General features: G+C 29.4%; 1 protein-coding gene across 1 annotated transcript in view; it reads right to left on the reverse strand.

Moving 5' to 3' along the window:
• Nucleotides 1-22,435, reverse strand: part of bsf (bicoid stability factor) — an 88,742-nt gene extending 66,307 nt beyond the window's left edge. Inside the window, exons 1-8 of the mRNA XM_075368520.1 lie at nucleotides 22,242-22,435; nucleotides 17,062-17,219; nucleotides 15,616-15,738; nucleotides 13,428-13,695; nucleotides 10,958-11,189; nucleotides 8,229-8,420; nucleotides 5,464-5,671; nucleotides 260-478 (exon numbers count right to left, since the gene is read on the reverse strand). Coding sequence (XP_075224635.1) covers nucleotides 260-478; nucleotides 5,464-5,671; nucleotides 8,229-8,420; nucleotides 10,958-11,189; nucleotides 13,428-13,695; nucleotides 15,616-15,738; nucleotides 17,062-17,219; nucleotides 22,242-22,366 — 1,525 coding nt within the window. The 5' untranslated portion in view covers nucleotides 22,367-22,435. The remainder of the gene's footprint in view (nucleotides 1-259; nucleotides 479-5,463; nucleotides 5,672-8,228; nucleotides 8,421-10,957; nucleotides 11,190-13,427; nucleotides 13,696-15,615; nucleotides 15,739-17,061; nucleotides 17,220-22,241) is intronic.
• Between the last annotated feature and the right edge of the window lie 3,997 nt (nucleotides 22,436-26,432).

Raw genomic sequence — 26,432 nt, forward strand, 5'->3', positions numbered from 1 at the left:
TAAATAAACAAAACAAAATACAACAAAAAATAATTTATAGTACAGTATCCTAGTAGTAGAGTAATAAAATTATTTTTGATAATCATCATTCACCTTATTCCTTTTAAAAATTTAAACTAATATTGCTTAATAAAGCAGAAGGTGAGTTGTAATAAATAAATATAATCTTAATTCATATAAAAAATAAATGAATAACCAAAAATGTAATTGTTACAATGAAATGAAAACAAATATCAACAAATGTGTAATTTTAACTCACCGACATCAGCAGCTAGTTTGATGTTTTTCTTAGAAAGAAGATAACCCACCAATGCGGCAGCAGCTGAACCGACTGATATATTGCGGGACTGCAATTCATTTATTAATCGACTAACATTATAATCGTCTGGTGCAATATAAGGTAATACATAATCTTTCAACGTTTCATAGCTGGGAGATACTTTAAAGTCAGCCATCTTACTCAAAATTTCTAGAACAGCTAAATAAAACAAATTAAATAAATATATGTCAATTAACACTTGCATACTAAAGATTGAACAACAGATATACTTATTAATGCAGGAAGATATTCATTTTTTCAAAGAAAAGCACTATTTTGCAAAAGAGTAAAGAAATATAACTACAAAAATTAAATCAAAAATATATAATTTTAATATATATATATATATATATATATATATATATATCAAAAATATATAATTTTAATATATATATATATATATATTTATAAATGTATAAGAAATTGCTATATGCTTTATATTTGCATACATAGTTATGTATATACCTTTTATTACTACAAGTGTGTATTAAATTTTATGCTACTGGGCAATTATGGCCATGAAAAATTATTAAATAAACAAAACACCAGCTAAATTAACTGCCAAGAGAAGGAAAAGTGTTGTAATGATCAAGTTAATATAAGAATACCAAACTCATCTTAGGGCAGTTACCTAAAAGACGATTTACTACCTACCACTTTCTTGCAAGATACTTTATAGTGTATACTGCTCACAGACATAAAATATTTAATCACATCTTTAATTACAAATATCAGTGCATAAATGATATAACTTTTCCCCCACTATAAAGGTTCATAGCTTTTGAAAATAAATACGCCAGTTTTTTCTTTAATTCTTAAAAATAACTACTGATAAAAAAATGACATAAATAAATACTTTTGGTCCAAAAATACCAAAGTAGATAAGAATAATGCAAAAATATTAGCTGTTAGGAAGATAATAAAAAATATTTTTCGAATTTCTTTTGCAATTTCCCAAGAAAGTAAAATCACATTATGTTGAAAACTAATAAAAAAAGTATAGTTTCTTCATTTAAAACAAATTTGATCATAAAATTAAACAGTTTGAGAGTAAAATCATTACAAAATAAAATAACTAGGTTAATATTTTAATACTGTTATAAAAATCTGATGTGTACATCACATGACTTCCTAGTGTACCTATTAAATTACATATACACATTTTTAAAAGTACATAAAATTTTATTTCACTAATAACTTCTGATTTTTTTTCATATCTTTATTATTATTGAATTAATATTTATTGTAATTTTTTTTACAATCAGAGGCTAATAATTAATTATTAATACATCAATACATTTAAAGTTAAAAAAATAAATAAAAAAAGGAAATGAAATCGGATTCGAACCAATGTGCCTTACTCTTGTAAGATCCAAATATTTCATTAATTAAAATTTTATTTGGCTACAACCAATGAAAGTAAGTACCACTTTTGATATATCGTTGAAAAACTCTCAATGAGGGCTTATTACTCCAGTTAAGAAAAAGTCCAAAGTCCAAATTTTTTTGCATTTTGGGCTTTTTAGGACATTTTTGGTCAAGTTGACTGCAATCAAAAGGGGATGTGAACAACTAGATATTACAACAGTCCTAAATATCCAAAATGTCAACATTCTACGACAAATCGTTTTTGAATTTTGCAAGATATATACATATATACAAACGTCACATGGAAACTAGTCAAAATGGATATTTCCATTGAAATCTGAAATTTTTCTACCTTACTTTTTACCTTTATTTTTAATTTTACTTTACCTTTACTTTATACAAGGAAGTAAAAATATAGAACAGAGAAGTGTTAAAAATTTAACACAACAGTTACACTCTCTCTGAAAGGAATTCAACGAATCCACTGTAAAGAAATTTTGTTGAAGGCAGTCAAAATATTACATTTTAATAATTACAAAATAGTTTATTTTTAAATTAGGTATTGTTATTTACTCCTGAAAAACTATCTATCTAAATAAATAAAATTTGTAATATTTGACTGTGTTAATTTTGATTGGTAATATAATCCAACTGCATTTTCTATATTTACTACTTGAAAACAGTCAAATTTTAGCTTTTAAATTATGTTGAAATGAATCTTATAGCATTCAGAACTTGTTTGGAAGTTAGTGACAGAATTTCTGGTTCAGTTTCTTTATATTTCTACCTTTATTATCATAGATGAGGATGATTTCAACAATATTATTGTCAATAAATTTAGAAACTATTTCTGCTATCTCTTCATCAGCATTTTGATATTCATCAATATCCAGATAAACAAATGTACCTGAAGTTACTGTGGCACATTATATTATTTTATCCATTTGATGGGTGGCAGATAGTCATCTTTTTCTGTAACTGTTCTGTAATATGACCTTGTTTTAACTGTCACTAGGTCCCCAAGATTTTTGAAAAATGCAGATGGCATAATATAAGTTAAAATTATTTCATAATTTACTCTCTCTTCAACGGGATGAAGCAGCATTTTCTTTTATAATGTCCCTTAAAACACATGACTGATAGATTTATCATTCAGATCAATCGGTTGTAGAAAATTTATAATAATATGGGTTAGACAATTTTAATCTGTGCGAGTCCATGGATGTCTGAAAGTGCTGCACAGTTATCCACAACTTAAAGTATTTTTCTTTATTAATTCATTATCCCATTCTTGTGTTTCTTATTTGAAGATTGGAGAAGTCATCCCAACAGATTTATAGATTCAGTACTTCTGAAGGTAATGATGTTTTTAAAACTTCAAAAGTTTTTTCTGTAATTGCCCACTGCTAGTAACTGCCAATTTTAGTTCCAATCATTTTCATCATATTGGAACAAACAATTTCTACTAACATATTTCATTTTTAAATTTTAACATCTTATCTGGCATTTTTCAAGTCCCATTTTATCAATATTACACATTTCTTCTGCCATATATCTCTTAAATAGTTAATCATTCTCAAACTAATAACAGTTACATCAACATCTTTTGTTTGCCACTGATTTTGCCAAACGTATAGTTAATTAAATAATTTGTCCCACCCATCAGGACCTTAAAGTTTTCAGTCTTTTAATGAAAAATTCCAATTTAGTTTTTAAAAATGAGTCATCAATTAAAAAGTGTGATCTTTCTCTTTCTTGTTACTGAAATCACTAAAACAGTGTTTTATACGGTAGACTGAAAACCAGAACTCTAATTTTTCTACAATTATTGTTTCCCCTCATGATGTGCTTTCAGAAATTTTTCTCTGTTGCTACCTATTATTTCTTCTGCAGCCAAACTAAAATTACAGCAAACTTCAAGTTGCTTATTTCCCGCTTCAAAAACTCAAAAAAATTTAATTTTTACTTCGATAGGAAGGATTTTACATTTCCTAGCCATTATCACATAAAAGAAAAACTTTAACATAACTGAAGAACATACCACATACACATTGTCTACGGCTACACATAGTCTATTGTCTACACATACATACAGCTCTTTGAATCTGGTTGACAGCGTTAATTGAGGTGGGTGAGGATGACAATTACTGTACACTACATTTATTATACTAGTTAAAAGCATCTGTTACACATTTCACAACACTTAAAATAAATACAATAAAATACAACTATACAGTATCTAACATCATGTTTTCACAAATGCACTACTATTCACTGAAGGTAATACTTTATGACATCATGTGTACTATTATTCACTACCCAAATTCACAGTGCTCTATGTCACATAATATGTGTTGCAGAATTACACTATGGAATTACAGCAACTATTTTATCTGAATCATGAATTCAATAATAACAGTAACTTTAACAGTGAAAATCAGATTATATTTTCGTGCTGCCCACTCAACCAGACAATTTTTCATTACAGAGAAATTTTTGTATTTTTCATTACACAGAGTTACTTAGAAGTAGTCAGGATTCTTTCTTTCTATAATAGGGTTTAATTTTAACTTCCAGTAGATTTTCAATGTTGCTTTAACAGACTTTAAATTTTGTTCTCTTCTTGTAATGACCATTGCTCCATTATATACATAAAAAAAAATGGAATAAAATATCTGTATACAGCAGCAGTAGCACTTTATTGATATTTGTTTCATTCTAGTTTCCAACATAACAGAAAAAAATCATTTAATACATAGAGAATATTACATTTTCATTTGCATTTTTATTTTGGTTTTTTATCTTCTCTTTGTGAATAAGAAACTAGGCTGACTCTTCTTCATATATATCTTTCAATAATAATACCAAAATTAGCTTATTTGCAAATGAGAAACTGTATATAAAATACTGTCATATTAATGTCAAATTTGGTGCATGCAAACATTAAGCAAGATTGCAACAAAATCCATTCTTTGGAAAAGTACCTGAATGCCAGATATCTTGTGGTACTATGTACTAGAGTTCTTAGCAACTACTTTAAACTACCCACACAATGCTATCATTCTCAGGTAAGTTTGTTTTTTGGTAGCTTGAATAAGGTTATTTTGTGTTCATAATCATTTTCTCAATAGATGAAGGACACTAAATAAGCATACATATGTTGAATTTTTCTTTAAAGTGCAGTACGATTTCAATTTTTAATTTTAGATGTTATGGAAAGGAATAGATAAACTGTACACAATGTTACAAGTAGTTTTGAAAGTTTCAAGTTAGGCAGAACAATAACTGAGGGCAATAAAACCTCTCTATAGCTGTCAATAAAAACTGATATCGAAAATTTTTTTAAATTGTATATTATTATCATGAAAAATCATTAACTGACTGTGTTATGTAATTTCTCAGAAAAACTGAGAACTCTCAGTTAAAAGGTTTATGTCAGATGATTTTAACCAAAAAACCCATGTATCATGTTATAGAAAAAATTATACCATGTATACTAACCAAGGAAAAAATGCAGGACTGTTAGTTAGGAATGAACTAATTTAATTAATGCATTATTTTACAACTGAAAAACCAGATTAAAAAAGTCAGCAGTAACAACACAGGATAAAATGTTACAAAGTAATTAAATAATTGTTTCTATTTTTAATTTTTAAGATGAAGAACCAAACTAATAAGGTATTAATCATTCATACATAGCGTATATTCTACATTATAATTTCAAAAAATATATTAATGTAAACATAGATAAACTAATAAGAAAATACCACACTAACCTTTTTTATCTTGTCCTTTATTAACAATCAATGGCCAAAAATAATGACTGCGTATGGGATACATTTCAGCCTGCATAAATTTAAATAAATCTAAAGCCAACTCAGTATTACCAATTTGTAAAGCAATTTCCGTAGCAATAAGAAGTGGTCGACTATTTAAATGTTTTTCTTTCAACATATTGCATATATTTAAAATTTTTTCGGCAGGCTGCAAGCATAACAACAATAAGCATTTCTCATAATTGTTAATTTTTTAACTGTATTATTAATTACTATTTTCAAGTGTAAAATACATACTGTTAACATTCATACTGAATGATAGCTACAAAGTAGGTATAAAATAAAATAAAGACTTCATAATAAAATAAAGATTTTAGTAGATGTTATTTCCAGTTTATTAAGTTAGTGTGCATTAATATATTTTATTCAGACATAAATCCAATAAAACTGGGTTATAATTAATGAAGTCCGGTAGATGAAGCCTGAAAATTTTATCTGTTATTCCTATTGATATTATGGTGATAGCTGCAACAATTGTTAAAATAGAACCCTTCTTCTTTGTTGACATTTGATAGACTTTAATACGTACTGAACATTTTGGGTTGGACATTAAGATCAATGGTGTACTAAGGGACTAATCCAATGATAGTTCATACTAGATTTGGCAAAAATGGAAAATATCAAGATGTGTTATAAACTGATTACATAAAATATTTTTCTTTTATAAACAATTCTTAAAAAATTAGTCCTCAATTCAGCAGGTATAATTTCTTTAATTCAAGTTCCAGCTTTGCTTATGACCGCTTCCTCTTCAATGATTCTTTTTTACTTTGTAGAAGTGAAATTTTCTTCTATAAGTTAATTTCTTCCAGATAATTTAAGAAAAGATATTTTTAAAATAAAAGATTAGCAGTGGTCACACAAATAATTTAATATTTTTTTATTTATTTATCATATCATTACTTAATACTGATCATAAAATGATTAAAAATTTTAAGTTACTCTGATATATTCAAAGTGTGTTTACATGAAACTTCATGAAAATTACACGCAAACTATATAAAAAATATATATATATGGGATGGGCAGGAAGTCCCTTTATACTTTAATAAATACAGTTTAACTGGGCTCTAATGCTGGCAATTCTTACTACTGATATCGCTCACTGCTACTAGAAAAGTTGGGGAGAATAAGCCGCGGTGGGGATCGTCTGGATGATGCACTTGTATCCACAATGGTGGATACAAGTGCAGCACTGTCGAAGATCATTTGTTAGCTTGTGTGTGGGTCCACAAATGTCCCCACACATTGGAGAACATTATGAATGACTCATTTGTGCATTTTGGGAAATCTTCACCATCAAGGCAAGCATTACGGAAATGGGTCCAGAAGGCTTTTGCAACAGGAAGTGTTCTTGATGCACCACACAGTGGGAGGCCGAGTATTCAAGCTGAGATGAGTGATGTTGTGGAGGCATCTACTGAACAATCACCGACAAAATTTATGTATAAATGATCTACAAAGTTAGGCATTCCAAGATCAACAATGCAAGATCATGTATGGAAGGACTTGATAGTTTAATGTTTTCATTCAGCCACAGTTAATGAGTTGAGTGGCAATGACCTTGATCAACCTATTTGTGTATGTTAGTTACTGCTTGAATGCTTTCCAAGAGCAAATGATAAAAAGAACATCATGTTCTCAGACAAGTGTGAGATTTATCAAAGCTGTCATAACTGAAATGTTTTTTCTGGATGAAAAAAATCCTCGTTTTTTTTGAGGAAATTGAACACCATTCACCTCATGTTATGATTTGGGCTGGGATGACAGTTGAACATCTCCTTGGTCCTTATTTTTTCAATGGTACAGTTAATCAACACAGTTATCCGAGAATGATCGTCAAGCGAGTGCTTTCCGAATTAATGGCAAAAGAGGTGGCTGACATCATTAGGTGTCAGCAAGACAGTGCTCCAGTGCATTTTGCTTTGAATGTCTGCAGACACCTCAGATGAAATTTTTCTGAGTTCCTGGATCGGACTTGAGTTAGAAGAGTTACCAGCTCCATTGTCTTGGCCAGCAAAAAGCAGTGACCACACCACACCTGACAATGCACAACAGGGTTTTGTAAAAGAAGAGATCCAAAAATCCAGATACATCAATAATAAGCAGCTCCAAGATGCTGTTTGATCAGTATTTGAAATGATCACCCCGATATGCTGTTGTGAAAGAACAAGTGGACGTGGAGGTACATACAGCTCTGCTTTGAACATGGTGGAACCCAAACAGACGTTTTAGATCCATAGAAGGTAAGCTGCAGCTATCCTAATAATTTCTTAGAGTATGGGCACTTCCCACCCACCCATAATCCAATATTTTAGACATTCTTATCTCTTGTTTGACAATTATTTCTTATGTCATATTTTAACATTATTTTTATTTTTTTTTATCAAGGCACTAATGTCTAAAAAATATCATTTAAAAATTTGTATTTGTTTAATTAAAAAGTTTTAATTAAATAAATTCAGTTTAAAAACTAAACTACATTGGGGTCTTCAGTACATCAAAATTAAAAGATAATTTTGATATACTGGTCTATTCCAAATTATTTATAATATGACAGAGATTTCAAAAAATTAAAACTTACGAACTGAGTAGCGTTATTTTTTACAACAATTTTTGAAATTTGTTTTAGAATTTTTAAGGAAGAAAATAAAAATAAAATACAATAATCTATAATTAATGAAAGAAGAAAAATTAAAAATTACCATATTGCATTTAATAATTTGTCTGATAAAAAATCCACCAATTGGAGCAGATTGTCCATCCTGTTTTAATGGAGGCTGCATAGTTTCTAAAATTTGAAATGCAACATTTTCTTTTCCATTGTTAGCAAGACGTAAAATTACATTAGTTGCATCTTGATTGTAACCAAAACTATGATTCACTTTTTTTAAAACCTTTTAATAAACAAAAAGAATAATTCATTAGAGCAAGTGTACAAATCTGATATTTTTATAAAGGTTTAAACATAAATATATATTGCAAAATTAAGCTTTAATATTGAAATATTAAGACAAAATCATTTTTATTATAAAATAATCTAATTAATTTTTACAAATTTTCTAAGTCTTGTATTAATTAATATGCAAATATAATTCATTATTCATATTATTTGTAATTTTTAATTATGCTAGTATCTTTCATAAAATAAAATTAGTAACAAATACAGTGAAAGTATAATAGTGTGTAATATATACCAAATAGAAATTCAATAATAAATTTGTGGTAACATGTTTAGTCTGTACTTTAATTTCATTGCTTCAAATAGGATTAATTTATTTTTTAAGTAAAACTAGGTATTTATATCCAGGATAAGAACAGATTTGGACTACTCAAAAGGATCAAAATGTCTCTAATATAACAAATACAAACTAACTGTAATTAAATTATAACTAGGGTCAATTTATCTCAATATAACGTTTATACATAAGTCACTAAATGTAATAATTCTGTAAATGAAATTATGATAATAATACACGACAAACATCCATCAGTTGTCCTAAACAGTAATGAATCTTCCCAAAGATAATTATCCAGACAACACACTGACTCTAGTTCCATCTTTTCTTCTAGTTTGGTCACTTGGCTACCTTGATAATTGCAGAACAATTACACTTTTCAAAAACGTTTTCCATGATGTAATTTCTTACTTTACACCTTTTAAAAACATACAATTATGCTAGTTATACAAACATACATATATAAAATTATAAACCTTTTTTTTTAAAGGAATTACAGAACTTATAGTATGATATTACCTTACCTAATATTTGTTTTTCTTTAGTTTTCTCCTGTATTCAGCCTCTGAAATGTACCTTTTCAGTCTATAGTAATAATTGTCAAGCAAATTCAAGCTCCATTTTCACTGGTAACTTGTTTCCAACATTGATATATGCTGGTGAAAGCATTCACCATGCTTACCAATTTACACCCCCATGGTTAGGTGGAAAAAAGTAAAAAGCTGAATTAACATGTGTATTAGACATACAGTATCCCAGATTTTATAATTTTCAAGAAGTTCATTCACTATGCTTGAATGAACTTCACATAGGCTTCACATACTTCACAGTCTTCTTTTTGCTCAGAAATGATTTAACAATATTCTGAAATGATACCCAAGCTGCTTTCTCACATTCATTCATACATTCATAAGTCAAAATCCGTCATTAGCTTATGTATCTATGGGTCAACAAATATTTTTTCTTTGATTTTTGCCTCACTGATCCTGCGAAACTTGCTTTTAAGGTATAAGAAACCTTGGTCGTTATGATCTATTGCTTTCACAAAATTTTTTATCAAAGTTAACTGTGGAAAGTACACAATTTTTGGATTCACAAGAGCTTGATAAATAACATTATTCTACTTAGCTATGGGTGCTTCTCTCTTCAGCCGGTCTTTTTTAATGTAGTGATTTTCCTGTCTCTATTGTCCCTCTAGCAAAAGAAACATCAGTACTTAGTATAACTGAGGTGCAGTCCTAATAAAATGTCTATCATCTTTATGTTTCAACATATGTGCCAAGAATACTTTTCATGCTTTATAATTGTCAATAAGAATTTCATATCGTCTCCTTCATTTGTGCTGCTTAAGCAAGAGAAATTGAGGGTTTTTCATTTTCATAGTGAAAGAAGGCGGCTTTCAATTTGTTTTAGAAAAATCTATAAACAATTTCCACTTCATAAGATTGTAAAGTTGTTCTAGTAAATTCAATAAAGAATTTACAACATTGCAGTAAACTATATTACCTTGTAAGAACAGGTGCTGAAATTCTTGCTGCCTAACGTGGAAAAACAAATTTTAGTGTCACTTTTGAGAAGTTCTACTGTTTTAACCTTAAAGCCAATATTCTGACTGTATTTTAGACAAATTAAGATCATGAACCAGATCATTAAGTTCACTTGAGTAATTTTATGAGGTTCTCATAAAAATCTGGATCCTCTTTTTCATTTCTTTTTAAATCACTATAACTTTCTTCTCTTCAACATTTTCTTCTAAACTTCAAGTTTCTAGCAGAACTGTAAGAGGTAACTCTTCTCTGTATGATATAGACGTATGTATGTATAGATGAAGGAAGGCTAGAATAAGCATCAGGTTTCTTGAATTTACTTGTGATGGTTTGGAGTTTTGTGAAACAAAAATAAGGCACTCTGATGTAGAATCTAATTTAAACATCAATATTTAACTGCATTAATTTAGGCAGATATGAAAAAGATAAAAGGATATTTAAAATAAAATTATGATGGACTGAAACTAAACGTCATAAATATAGTTTTATATTATGATTATTTTATTACTTTGGATATGAAATCAGAACCAGTCAATACTCTCAAATGACTGTCCTTGCGGCTGTCCTAAAAACATTACAGAACAGTTAAAAAGACTTCAACTCATATAAGGCTAATAAATTATATGTAGATATAAAGTATATACTCACAGATTCTACAAGAGTATCATGATTATTAACAGCAAGGGAAAACACAATTTCAAGATAATCTCTATCAGCTAGATAAATATCTTTGTTTTCACACTCCTCAAATACAGCTTGTAAAGATTCACTATCACCAGCACATGCATATCCACACAATAATGCTGAATAAGTATCTGCACTAGGCTCCAGACCAGCTTGACCCATAACATTAAGGATACCTCGTGCACTTTTCATATCACTGCAAGTATTGATGCATTAAATTAAAGATACTTAAATAAGTAAAATAAATACAATAGCAAAAATAAATATACAATATAAAATTGGTTATAAAATGCATTATTCAATTTATTTTCTTGTATACATATGTGTGTGCACAAAAAATGAACTCCATTAATGGAAATAATCATTTAGCAATTGGTATATAATTTAAATTATTACTTTTCACTAACGTACTAAAATGAGTTACAATTAAACATTTACACAATTACTCCTGGAAATGCAATAAAGTTAGGAAAAAAAAAAATAGAAACCAAAATTTTACGATGGATGGATTTTCAATATATATGTTTATGTATATCTGAGTTTTCTGATTATATATATCAATTATATTAACATAAATTATATCAATTCATATACATTTTGAAATATAAATGTGTAAATTACATAACTTGGTTAAGTTAATTTTTTTCTAACAAAAGAGCTGTATGAGGTGGTATAAAAAAGGTTCTGTACTATTTCTGTAGCATGTCAACAGATGACAGCACAGGGTTATGGAAGCAGCAAGCCTAATCTCTAAACTTTATAATGCAATGTGCCAAGTTATATTGTTATGTTGATGTTGGAAGTTGTTAAATTGGCGGTTTTGTGATTAAGTAAGTGTGGTTGTCTATGATTACACTATGAATAAGAATTTGAAACTAACACCAACGTGAAATTTTGCACTAAGCTAAGAAAATCAGCTTTAGAGACTTCAATTTGCTTCTAGCAATGAGACAATGGGTCACAACAATTTTTTGATTAGCACACATGTTTCAAAAGTAGAATGTCACTGGAGGACAACAAGCAATCCGATAGATGCTCCACTAGCATTGTCCCCAAAAATGTGGACAAAATTGTCAGCAATGTTACATTGTTGGTATGTCATATGGTCAGTGCATGCAATCCTAACAACAGAATTGAATATGCGGTGTGACGCTGCAAAGTTCATTTCCCACTTGCTGACTCCGCATCAGAAGAAACATCGCACTAAAGCCAAGATCTCAGTCAGAATGCTGCGGGTGACCTGATCATCAGAGATGACAAGTCTTGACCCTAAAATAAAATAGAAGTCATCACAGTGAAAGAGCCCATCATCTCTGTGACTGAAGAAGAAAAAAGTCGTCACTAACTCTAGAGCATGGTCAACATCATTTTATGCATCCACAGCATTGTTTACAAAGAAATTCTTCCCCTCCCAGAACCAGACCGTCAATAGAGAATTTTAATGTCAAGTTCTGAGGCACTGAGGGAAAACATTTGGCGAAAGTGACCAGATCTATAATACTTGAAGAACTGAATACTCCATGATAACACATCATATTACTAAGCACTCCTTGTTCATCATTTTCTCACAAACAAATGTTATTGCTTCTGCACCCACCTTACTCGCCAGATTTAATTCCTGCAGACTTCTTCCTTTTACCGAAGGTGAAGATGCAGCTGAAAGAAAGGTTGCCCCTTTAACACTGCTGCTAAGATTCAGGCAAATTGCAGGTTGTTCTCGATTCACTTACAAAGACAAGTTCAAGGTTTCATTCCATAAGTTTCCAGAATGCTGGGACAGGTGCGTTATTGCAGAGGGTGACAACTTTGAAGGAGATGATACTCAAAATTAAGTAAATAAAAAACTTTTGTAAAATAAAGCTTGTCTGTGAACCTTTTGATACCATCAATGGCTCTAAAAGATCTTCTAATGCACAATTACATATATTTGAAAATAAGTCATTTTAAATATTTGAAAATCATCTTAACTCCATGACTTTACATTTTTATATCAATAAACATTTATAAATTTTTAATCTCTTAAAATGAAAGTATGTATTTAGCATCTGTGTATCCCTTAATATAATGAAACAAAATATAGTAAATAAAATCTCAAATTTCAATATAATTTTCTTATAAAACAGTAGAAAACTATTAGAAATTATTTCAGTGCATAATACACATACATTTAGTCATGCGAGAGTCTAAATATTTTATCATGAAAACTAAAAAATACCAAACACTGTTCATACAATTTGCCATGTAACCACCAACTGTTATATTATCATCAGTTTTATTATTATTATCAGTTATACCATAACTGTTTTATTAGAAAAGCTAGATAATTATAACAGTGTGAGGTACTTGACTGTACTATTGTAATTATAATTTAACAAAAATAAATATATATTCACAAAATATTTAAATAATATGCCCAAATTAAAAAAAAAATTACCCAGCTTTGGAATGTCCAAGAATAAGAGCATTAAAAACGCCTTCACTGATTGGCATCTGTTTTTCTCTCATAAATTCAAGAATTTGTGTAGCACCATCAATATCTCCTTTTTGACAATAACCAGCTATTAATCTTTGGTATGTCACTCTATTTGGTTCAATCCCTTTCCGCTCTAACTCAGATAAAAATTCAGTTGGTGAAAATTGATGTTCATTCTCAAGATACACTCTTAATAAGGCATTGTAATGACTAATATCCATTGGAACACCTAAAATACAGGAAAATCATTGATGTACAATGAGTAAACAAACTGAAAAAAATAAAATGAATTATAACAACACAATGTAACGTAAGTATTACATTTTTTGTTAACTTGTTTAATAAAGTAACAAAATTCATTTTCTATAACGTAAAAAGATTAATTTTATAGTAATGAACAAAAAAAAAACCAACAATGGCAATAAAAGTGTTAAATCTTAGCAAAAGCAATTAAGATCTACAGGAGGAAGAGAATATTCAGGAAAAAGAGATCAAATCAGAAGAGTTATACAATCTTCTTCAAGACATTACGTAGCAAATTTAATTTGTTAAGTTTTTCCCACTTGCTAACAGTATTATAAAAGGTGGAGCAGAGGAAACGCATGTTTGTTAAACCACTAGTACTCAGTAACGAATGGAGATACTGACCTTTGGTGGACAGCTCAGACAACACAGTTTCAGTAGCGCTGGAACGTAGAAAATCATGTTTGCTGTCCAGCGGTTTTTTGGAAACAATGATTCTGTGATCACGGTTCAACGTTTTATCTGCCGAAATTTTAATGTCAAATGTTGAAGTGCAGTTCCAGATCAAAACATTATACTCCAATGGGTTAAGGCATTTAGAAGTACTGGATCTGTGATGAAGAAGAAACCACCTGGCCTTCCCCGTTCAGTCTGAACTCTGGAAAACATAGACAGAGTAAGAAGGCCAGTTCTTGCTAATCTGAAACGATCCGCTAGGCGATAGGCTGTAGTGCTGGATATGTCACATCGTTCGCTTCACCGCATTTTACAGTGTGATCCCAAATTTCACCCATACAAAATGATCATCCAGCAGCTAACTGAAAAGGATTTTGCACAACACAAGGGATTTTGTGATATAATGAATACCATTCTTACGGAAGATGCAAACGCTCTAGTAATGATAAGGGACACCAGCCAATTTCTATCTGGTTGGCTATGTTAATGCACAGAACTGTCAGTACTGGATATCTGAGAACCCACATGAACTACACAAAAACCTCTCCTTAGCTCAAAAGTAACAGTGTAGTGTGGTGTCTCGAAGATAGGGATTGTTGGTCCTTACTTTTTTGAAGAGTGGGAACCACAATTACAGCGACATCAGCGTGCTACATCAACATGTTAAACAACTTCCTGTGTCCACAACTGGAAAGACATCGGGTGAACATGAGAGAAATGTGGTTCCAACAGGATGGTGCCACAGCTCGCAAGGTGAAGTGCTTTGACAAATGTTTCCTGGACATGTCATTTCATGATTTTTGGAGATGTTTCTTTAAGCCCATGCTTTCCCGCTCTATCGATTTGTGACTTCTTTTTGTGGGAATACCTGAAATCAAGAGTGTTCATGTGCAAGAGTGTTCATGCACACCATTGATACCTGAAAATTTTCATTTATCAAGAAACTGAAGCTGATAAAATGAAACTGAAACTGAATGAAAATGAAACTGTTGAATAAAATGTTGGAGAAAGCCATGCAAATCTGTGATGAGAAGCTCTGAATTTGTATCAGACAAGGACAACAACTTACTGAGATTATTTTCCAAATATAATATGTTGATTTTAAAAATGCAATAAAAGTTTTATTATTTAATGTAAAACTTTTTTTTCTATAATTAAAACAATCGAAGTTATTCAGTAGTGAAAAACATGCATTTCCTCTGCTCCACCCTTTTAATTCATGATCTATTTTACTGATTTTAGGTTGAAGGAAGATTTTGACTGGATATAACATTTAAAATTACTTGACAAGTAAAGGTACTGGTTGTATGATGGACTGATTAGTACAATAATTTAGATATTAAAACAGAGAAATATGGAATTCACAACTTAAAATTGTTGCTAAAGTCAGAAATTAATATTACACATATTCTTACAAAATATGTTTTTACATTTTAAACATATAACTTACCAAGCTTTTCAAGAATCTGCCATACATTGCTCACTAATTTTGTTCTGAATTCTGGAGTTTCTTCAGGTACAAGATTACCACAACATCTAATTACCATGAGCGACTGTGAACTAGTAGCTGATTCTGAACAGAAAAGTAAATAAATATAAAACAACAGTAATTTTAAATTTTAGAATTATTTTTGACACAATATTTTACTGTGCTGAGACAGAGAATTCTGATAATTTTCTTTTCCAAAATAGTAAAATGTTTATCCATTCTATTATTCCAAAAAATTCCATACACTTTTTTCATACATTCATTACATTCAGTCACCATATCAACATCAAACACAGCCAATGAGTTTCAGTCAGTACCATTTGCTAAACTGTAATGAACATGCCATTGCCTGAATTTCATCATCAGTGGCAATACTAATTACCCTATTTATTTAAAAATGTTACAACTTACATACTAGTTATAAATTTTACAAATTATATTTTAGTTGGTAGACTACATTAAAGGGGCAATAACCAGTTCATCTAGTACCACAGGCATGCCAATCTCTGTAGAGAAATTACGAGACATTTATCCCAAGATCTCACATAATATACAAAAAAATCACCTATTTCTAAAAGAAAAACAATGTCTTTATATAATCCCAAACCCTTTACATTATTGACTGTTCCTTAATAATGAATCCAGGAATTGTATAAGTACCTTAGGAGCAAGATGATATAGAAATAGAACAGCATATAAAAATTAGTACTTAATAAAAAAAGATATCACTCACAGCAGAGTGAGCTCTAGATCTAAGAAAAACATACATTACACATATAAATATGCTATAAAAAACATATACTAGTAAAGCATACATTATGCATGGAGTGTTTTGCTTGTGGGAGTCAGAAATACGGAAGAAGAAAAGAAAGAATAAAGAAAATTAAGGCAATTGAAATTTGGTTTGTAAAATAATGAAAAAGGTGGAATAAAATTTAAAAAATTCAAAGCACCAAAGAAGGTAGAATTCATTCCTCTTCCACCATGAATAAAGAAAGGAATGGGAGAAAACTGGATAAAATACAACTTTCTTGTTGCTGACAATAGTGCATGGACAGGAAAGCAGAGGAAATTGAGACTTGTGCATGACATCAAGAATGCAATAGAAGGAGAAGTTTAATAACAAGAATAACAGTAGATAACAATATTACCAGAGACCTGGTACACGTCTTATTATTATAGTAATAAGTCTTATTATTATAGTAATAATAATAAGACAAAGAACTTTATTGACAACTCCAGTCTGACATACTGAAGAACATTATTATTTCTTTTGAATTGCTTATACTTGTTCTAATTCATAGTAAATATATAAATACAATACAACTTATCTCTCCTGAACTTTTTTTAAAACAAACATTTAAGATTTTCAAGTACTGCTATTACCAATTATGGGAAAGAACTTACTTGATAACTTTATTTCTTCTATAACTTCCTCTAACTCTCTGCGAGATATACGACCAATTCTTCTAGCATCTTCATCCAGCCTTTTAATAGAACGATCAACTGAGTTTTCATTCTGCTGATGTGAGGTTGTTGCTGCCACTGCTGCTGTAGTGAAGTTACTAAAACAAAAATAAGTCAGTAAACAATTAAAATAACAAAAAAAATTTAATCAGATCAAAAGGTGGTTACAAAATTCCTTGACTATAAAAACAGTATTCTAGAGAGAAAATTCTTCAATTTTCTACTTCTTTTAGAAAATTAGAATTAAGCTTGAAGGTACAACTTGACCAGCAGGCAGAGATGTAAGTCGTCTCTGACTTACATTCAGTTTCATGAATGAAAACAATTTATTCTTACTTCAAGCTCCTCAACTTCTAAGATCCTACTCTTTACAGATGTCTCTAAATGTAGAGATCTTGCAAAATTATCAAACTGCACTGGATGCAGAAGATAGTCTTATAAAAGACTTCATGTATCCTATTTTATTCTGAAATTATTGTCTTAACTATGACAGCAGTGTTGCATACATTAGTCACACAAATTTGTTTTCCACAAAGCTACATTGCAACTTATGTTACTCATTACTCTTCAATGATGACATAACTGGTACATAAATAAATATATATATATATATATATTTGTGTCAGAACAGAAAAAAATTACAAATTATTACATGGTTGCTTTTTATAATCATCAGATAACTTATTATACAGAGATTATGATGCCTGTTGGCAAGTTAGAAAATAGTCTATTACTCAAGAAAACAATTTTTTTTAAATATAAAAATATACTTTTTTGGCCACTACAAGGTGGGTAGTTATCATATACCAAATATCATCAAAATCAAAAATTGTGATGCAGTGATCATTTGTTGAATTAAAATGGAATATCCCGAAACAGACATCACATATATAAAAAATTAATAAGTTTCATTATAATACTACAGTAATGTATTAAACATTACATCGTGTGTACGGTTTATTTTAGTATTTTTAAATTTTAACATTTTTAATATGCAGTTTAAATAATCTAATCATGACTGAAGATGCAGGATCTCGAACAAGTACTTAATCAATATTCTGTACTAGATGGTTTATATTAATAGAATTAAAAACATTATTTACAATCAATAATATGAATCTCAAATAATTAACTTCAGTAAAACAAAAATAATTTTATCCAGCACTTTCTATATACCTTGTACATATCTTTAATGTAAAAATCTGATGTGGACAGATCAGATGATGTGGAAGTCACATTACTTCCTTGTACCCCAATACGACTATTAAATTACATATACACATTTTTTGCTGCACTTCATTTGAAAGTGAGATATGATCCTCCAATTCTTTAATAAGGTGGACAGTTACACAATTGATGAAATATTAGTTTTTATTAACATCAAATATTTATACAATTATTAATTAAACAAATTTACATGAAATACTAGGATAGAGTAAAAGTCCCTTTATTAATCATATTACTAGATCAACAGTATTATCGTATCTTCGTGAGTTGCTGATTAACAAAAGTTTCAGATTTCCGGTGTGTCGTATAAATAAAAGTTAATAATAATTAAACTATTCCATATAGTGAATGCCTGCATAATGGTTACAAATGTTAATTTTGACTTTATGGTGTAAAATATTCAGTTTTTATCAGATTATTTGGTGAAAAATCAAAAATGAAAAAGAAACAGTCATACAGGGAAAAAAAAAGATAACATGAAGAAATATATCTAAAAAAAACAACATATGAAGAGGATAAAAATGTTAAGAACAAGGGGAGAATAAAAAAATTAAGGGAAAACGATAAATATAAAGCGGAAGAAAATGTTAAAACCAAAGAAAGAATAAAAAGTAAGAAAATGTTGCAAATAAAAAAAATAAACAGGAAGAAAATGTTGCAAATAAAAAAAATAAACAGGAAGAAAATGTAGCAAATAAAGAAAGAATAAAAAGAAAACATGGAAACTAGAAAACGTGTACACAAATTAAAATCAGAAGAATTATATCAAACCAAAGAGCAATTAAATGATTGGCAACAAAAAACAAAATTATGATAAACTCTGACTTAGGGAGAATATTGTCTGACAATATCAGATTATTAATGAACCAAAAGATAAGAATTTTTTGCAACTTATTAAAGATAGAGCATGAATGCCTCAGTGTATATGTTGTTTTGCGAGGGTCTATTTTTCAGTAACTTTATTTAACTTTAATGCAGATAAAATTAAACAGAAATTCCAGAATAATTAAATGAACTTAAACAGTAATTAAACTAGAAAATCCAAAAATAATACGATTCTAAATAATAATTTTCAATATCTAAATTATAATGTTTAACCAGATCTATTACATAAACACATATGTAATAATGCCTATTAATTACATATACACATTTTTAAAAGTACATAAAATTTTATTTCACTAATAACTTCTGATTTTTTAAAACTTTTTTTTAATGTTATTATTGAATTATTTACACAATCTTTTTTACAATCACAGGTTAATAATTATTAATAAATCAATATATTTAGATTAAAAAAAAGGAGATGAAGTCTGATTTGAACTGATGCGCCTTCCCCTTCTAAGATTCAAATATTTCATTAAAAAAATTTCAATTGGCTATAACTCTGGAACCAATGAAAATAAGTAGCACTTATTATATATTGTTGAAAAGTTCTCAAAGAGGGCTTATTACTGTAGATAAGAAAAAGTTCAAAATCCAATTTTTTATTTTTATTTTGGGCTTTTTTGGACACTTTTGATGCAGCAAATGTAATCAAAAGGGGAGGTGCACAATTACATGTTACAACAGTCCTAAAACCAAAATTTCAACTTACTTTGCTAATCGTTTTTGAGTTATGTGAGATATATAGTACATACGTATGTACAGACATCATACCAAAACTAGTCAAAATGGATTCAGGAATGGTTAAAATGGAAATTTCCGTTGAAATCTGAAAACCGGAATTTTTCACAATCATAATACTTCCTTTACTTCGTACAAGGAAGTAAAAACTTGTAATTTATAAATTGTAATACATATACATTATTTTTAAAACAAATATATTATATCCATCAGATACAGTTCAAATAAAATTTAAGACAAATCACCAAACTGTAGCGCTTCCGGAGTGTTATTCCATCATCAGCAGTCAAATTTAATGAATTACACACAATTAATATATAATTAAAAATTTTTGTGCATAATTACTAGTTATCACACTAAATTTCTTCTACCTGGTTGAGGAAATGTATACAACTCACTTTTTTCTAAACAATGTGGTATCTGTTATCTCTACACTCTTTGGCTGATGTGTTTGTCAGCAACTAAATTTTTTGTAGTTTTGAAAGCAAGACTTTCTTTCCTAACTATTTTATAACAATACTAGCTGATGTAATTAAATGTTATACATTTTCTGTTACTAGTTATAATATTATCTGCAGCATATTGTCTAAAATAAGGCTAAATAACCATTAATCTGTACCAAATTGTTAACTGCGACTAAGTAATTGTTGGCTGACAACAGTTATCACAACAAATGCGACCAGTAAAACATTTGATAGTTATTCCTAATGAATTTTAATAATTTATTTAAGTTATATTTTGTCATGCTATACAATAAATTCAAAGATTTTATATTTATAAAAAAATGAACCATTACTCTAGTATTACAAACTGCATATCTGGAAGTATTAATAATCTGTAATTTTTTGTAATTAACAATTCTGATTGATTAATTAACATTAAAAAAAAATCAGCTACAAAATTTAGTCCCAAAAATCAAAAATTTTTAACACTCTTCATTAAAAAAAGTAATAACAGTAACATACTAGAATATAAACTTCTATCATTTATTAAGTGCAGTTTAAATACATTCTTAAGTAACTCTTGTTTTTATCATAAAAAAATTACATAATGTACTTATACTTACATTTAAAAAACCAATATTGTTAAAGTAAATATGCTCAAATATAAAAAAATTAGGTCCTACCTACAAGAAAATCTGAAAAACATCACATCTACCAATTAAAAACAATCTTAACTAAGATATACAACTCCAAAAATTAATTGGTTGATCAGCAAGTCAAATGATGGTTACACTTATAAGAAACATTAATACAATCATTTCCAAATACAAATTACATGAAATTGTGCTTCCAAAAACATTTTAGTTATATCTGTATTTCCATCAGCAAAGTTACAGTTAAACTGCTAAAAATACTCTTTTGAAGTAGTTAGGAAATTATCTTGTACATGATCGAATAATACATTTTATCTACTATTTATATTTATTAATTTAATAAAATGATTTTTTTTTTCAAATTTATAACTGTTGATGATTTTCCATTATTGAGAAGTTAAAACAGTGGCTTTTACCGTACAAGTGAAATCTGTATGTTGTGGTGAATATCTGGATGTGTGTCCTTTAAGTACGAGATGAGTGAACAGTAATTTAATTTAGTTTGTATGTACTGCTTTTTAGATATCTTTCTATCTGCATATTTACGGAAGAAATCCACCCAGATGAATGTACATGTGATTTGTCTAAATAGTAATTAATGCAGTTTAATTTGTAATTGTATTAATACTTTTAGATGCATCGTTTAATAATCTTGTTATTCTGTACTTATCTTGTACATTTCATTTACACTTTTGAAAGCAATAAAATGTTTCTTTACTGAATTATTATACGACTGAAAATTAATATAAGTTACTTAGAATTATGTAATTATTTTAACTAAAGGTATTTTTTCCAAGTATTCTATGGAATGTGTTATCTAAAACTGTGGCTACCAAATCAATATGAAGTTGAAATGCATTATATATTATAATGCATTGTGGAAACTGTTATGGGACAGAAAATATAATGTTTAGGTTATACATTAGTTATTTAGTTTATACATTCATACAGTAGATAGTCTATATATATGATTGTGAAGGTTACTTTCAAGCAAGCATTGTTATGAAAGACCTAACTAACCTCAATTCAATTACACATAAAAAATATTCAACAAATAAAGAAATTTATATTGTCATAAAATACTACTGTTTAAAAAAAACAACATACACAATATAACTTTTAAATTCAATACTTTAACAAAATTAAAAATAAAATAAAAATGAAAACTTACTGAGAAAAATTAAAGTTTTGACTTTTATTTAACAATCCATCTACACTACGAGAATTATTTAAAACAATGTTTCGTGCTAAACTTCCTATATATTTCACAAACTTAGAAGTACGTAAAATAGACATTTTTACAAAACCTACATGCAAAGCACTAGCCGCACCGGCGTACTACCTAAAAATGGCCTGAGAGTGGGAAACGGAAACCAATTACTCGACGAATAACTACGAACTTAACCATCTTTTATAAATGGCAGCTGAATAAGAGCGCAAAATACGATTTAACGTTCAACCTACTGGGGCGATTGTGACTTCACTATCTCTGCTATCAATGATTTAATAACTGATATGTGAATAATAATACCAGTTTTTTACCGATAATTTTTCGCTAGTATAAGTTAAGCAGCAAATAAATATCCTAATGAAAGTATAATTATTCTTAAAAAATGGCCACATAGTCCTTTTCCATGTAAAGAAATAAATATAAATTACTTATAATTAGTTTATTTAATATTTTTACACATTAAACTTACTTATGTGCTCACTTGCCTGGTGGTCCAACAAAACATATCAGAAGCAATTTACTAAATTAGAAAAACACAAAGAGATCAATAAAAAAGAATCTAAATCATTACATGCTACTCCTGCATACATAATATTTCTTAAATTATTTTAAAAAATGCAAAATTGCCTCACATAAAATCACTAACTGAAAAATACATAACTCACCATATTGTAAAAAGAATCATATACTCTGAAATGATTAAAAACTGCAGGGCCATTTTCACTGCTGCACACAATTTTTTTAAATTTCAATTACAAGGGTAAGTCAATTATTATCCGCAATGTAGTTATAAATTTTACTGCAATACAAACAGGATACTTACATATACATCATTTTTCAGCATAGTACCCTTGCACTTCAACGCAGTTGCACAAGCTTCCTGATGTCCTCATAAAAGAAGGTTTTCGGTTAAGCTGCGAGCCAGGAATGCACTGCTTCTTTCACAGTTTTGTCCGAGGTAAATCGACGGCCCTTTAATGCCTCTCTGAGTGGACCAAACAAATGGTAGTCAGAAGGGGCAAGATCAGGACTATATGGAGGATGAGCCAGTATTTCAAAGTTGAGTTTCTGGAGCGTTTCAGCAGTGTGGGCAGCAGTATGTGGACGGTCATTGTCGTGCAACAACACAACACAACACCTTTCGACAGCAGTCCATGGCATTTGCTTCGAATTGCAGGCTTCAGCTTGGCAGTAAGCATCTCACTGTAATGTGCACTGTTTATTGTCGTGCCCCTTTCTTCATAATGTTCCAGTACTGAGCCTTGTGAGTTCCAAAAAACCGTAAGCATCAGTTTTCCTGTGGACAGTTTAAGAAGAGGAGGTTTAACTTTTTTTTGCAGGGTGAATTTGGATGTTTCCATTCCATACTCTGCCGTTTATTCTCTGGCTCATATTGATGGATCCATGTTTCATCATCAGTGATGATTCTGTCTAAGATGTCCTGTTCGTTATCATAGCGATCCAAATGTTTTTGGCAGATGTCCAAGCATGTTTGTTTATGCAACTGTATGAGTTGTTTTGGGACTCATCTTGCACAGACTTTATGAAACCCAAGTCTGTTGTGGATGATTTCGTAGGCAGAACCGACTAATTTGCAGATGATGTGCCACTTCATCAATAGTTACTCATCTGTCTAAGAAAACCATGTCACGTGCACGCTCAATGTTTTCCTCATCTGTGGCGGTCGACGGTTGTCCGGCTCCTTCGTCAGGTGTAACAATTGTGTGACCATTTTTGAATTTTTCAATCCATTTGTAGACACTCTGTTGTGGCAACACACTGTACCAAAAGTCTTCGATGAATTTCAGCCCCTGATACACCTTCCAACCACAAAAAACAGATCGCTGAACGTTGCTCTTCTTTGGTGCAAACAGAAAGCGGAGCAGCCATGGTTAACGGCAAGGCAACAATAATGGAACTAACCTAGCAGCATCAAACCTGCACAGACATAAAAATTAAACCATGCATGCGTCATCTACATAACACGACAGTACTACCAACATAAACAAAAATATAACTAAATTGCGGATAATAATTGACTTACCCTTGTACTTAACTGTTCCGACACAGTGTTCCAAACAAAAAAGTGAATCGCAGACTACAAATGTGATCTTTCAGCTTGCTGCATAATAAAATGAGGAATTAAATTGACACAATTCTTCATGAAATTTTGGTTAAAAACATAAATATTACTAAAGCAACTCTTAAAAATTAATTACTTACCTTTCACAAATAAGAGTATTTTCTGGTTGCTTAAACTTTTCCTTCTATAAGACAGCTTATATTCAGTACTTGACTTACCAAGTTGCAGATCACTGTTTCTATTACCAGTATTTTATGAATTACATGAAAAAAAAATTATAAAATACTTGCATTTTGCAGAACACAAAATACTGGTGACTCTCATGCATGGCTTTAAGAAAATTTATCTCATGATACATCTATTTTCACACATCTGAATAAAAAATGTAATTATTTAAACAACCTAGTGATTGTAGTAGAACAGCAGCACATACTGATAGTAATTAGAAGAGCATCTAGTTGATAGTAATGATATATTTAAATTGACTGTATTTTAATTTGGGTCCTATAAATAAATTTCTTACTTTATTTTCTAATTAGATTTACTAAATGACTGGCAACTTTTCTACAAATCTGAGATAGCTCCAGTTGCGGGGGATTCAATAAATGACATCTTTTAATTTGGTAGTACTTATAAAACCAACATACCATATTCATCTTACAATAGTCAAAACGTGATTTAAAGATTGTTTGACAATCTGAAAGGAAATGGAAATTATCTCAAAAGTTTAGCTACGAGTAAAGGAGGCAGACATGATACAAGGAGCTTGACTTAAAGCAGATAACCACGATGATGTTGCTTAAGGATTATAAAGCAGAAATTCCCAGTGGAGTCAGAATTAGTACAATAATTCCAGACACGCTTATTGATTCAACTACCTCTGCCTGGTGATTTTTCTTCCTTCAGATCCTATATCAAAGTATAGAAATTAAAGAAGCCAATGTCTTCTTTTATATATTCCTCATCATTACTTTCATATGTTGGGCTACAATGAGATTCCGTAATAGAACTGTCAGAAAAAAGTATATATATATATACACCATTGATTATCCCATTCTGTATTTACCACTTCCCTTTTTTACTATTCACTTTTGTAACTCATCTCTTCCCTGTGCAATATTCTTCCTAGTATTTTCAACTGTAATACTTTTATCAAGTTCTTTAACAATAACTTTATTAAAATTTTCCACATCTCTTTCAATTTTGAATTTCATGTTTTTACATAACTCATATCTAATTTTTCCAATTTTTTTTATTCTTCCTTCTTTTAAAATTATCTCTTCCCCTAATTAACCTTAACATTTCTTCACAGAGTATATGGTTTTTTTTTCAGCTTGGAAATTTTGGCTGCTGTATCATAGCATTTTCCAAGATATTAAAAAATGCTATTTGCTGATCATTGAAATTATTAAAATTCTAGATTCTTAGTAATTTAAAAAATTCATTTCTATAAACATCTTGATTTAAATATATTATTGCTTTGGATTTTCTTGAAAGAGGGAACATGGTATCTTAATAATAAATTTTAATATCATACAATTAGATTAGAAAGAAAAGTGTGAAGTTTCCATTTATTAAGATTTGGCAAAAGAACAAAATCAATTTCATTAGGATTTCTGTTAAATAACATATCAATTTTTTAAAGAAACTAGTTGTTTTTATAATTATGTACTTAACAAAAATTTACTAGTGGGTTATCTATATGGGTCCATTACTTTTTTCTTTAATTTTTCTCTTATAAGCCCTTGACTCTTAAAATATCCCATAACAATTAACTTATTTATAAAAATCTATATTAATAGAAACAATTTCACAGAATTTGTAAAATTTGTGAATTTCTTCTTATTATGTGTATACATACGTATTGCGGAATAACAATCTTCTTTTTATCTATTTTCAGTCTGTTTCAAAAACTAATCTAATATACTTGAAAGTTCTGTGTTACATTCCTCAAAATATTACTGAATAATTAAACCAACTTCTATCTGTCTATTAGCATTTTCCATGTGGAAAGTGAACATCCATTCTTATATGCTCTTACTTCACAG

The sequence above is a fragment of the Lycorma delicatula genome, chromosome 6 (genome assembly GCF_047948215.1).
Source record: "Lycorma delicatula isolate Av1 chromosome 6, ASM4794821v1, whole genome shotgun sequence".
Taxonomy (NCBI): domain Eukaryota; kingdom Metazoa; phylum Arthropoda; class Insecta; order Hemiptera; family Fulgoridae; genus Lycorma; species Lycorma delicatula.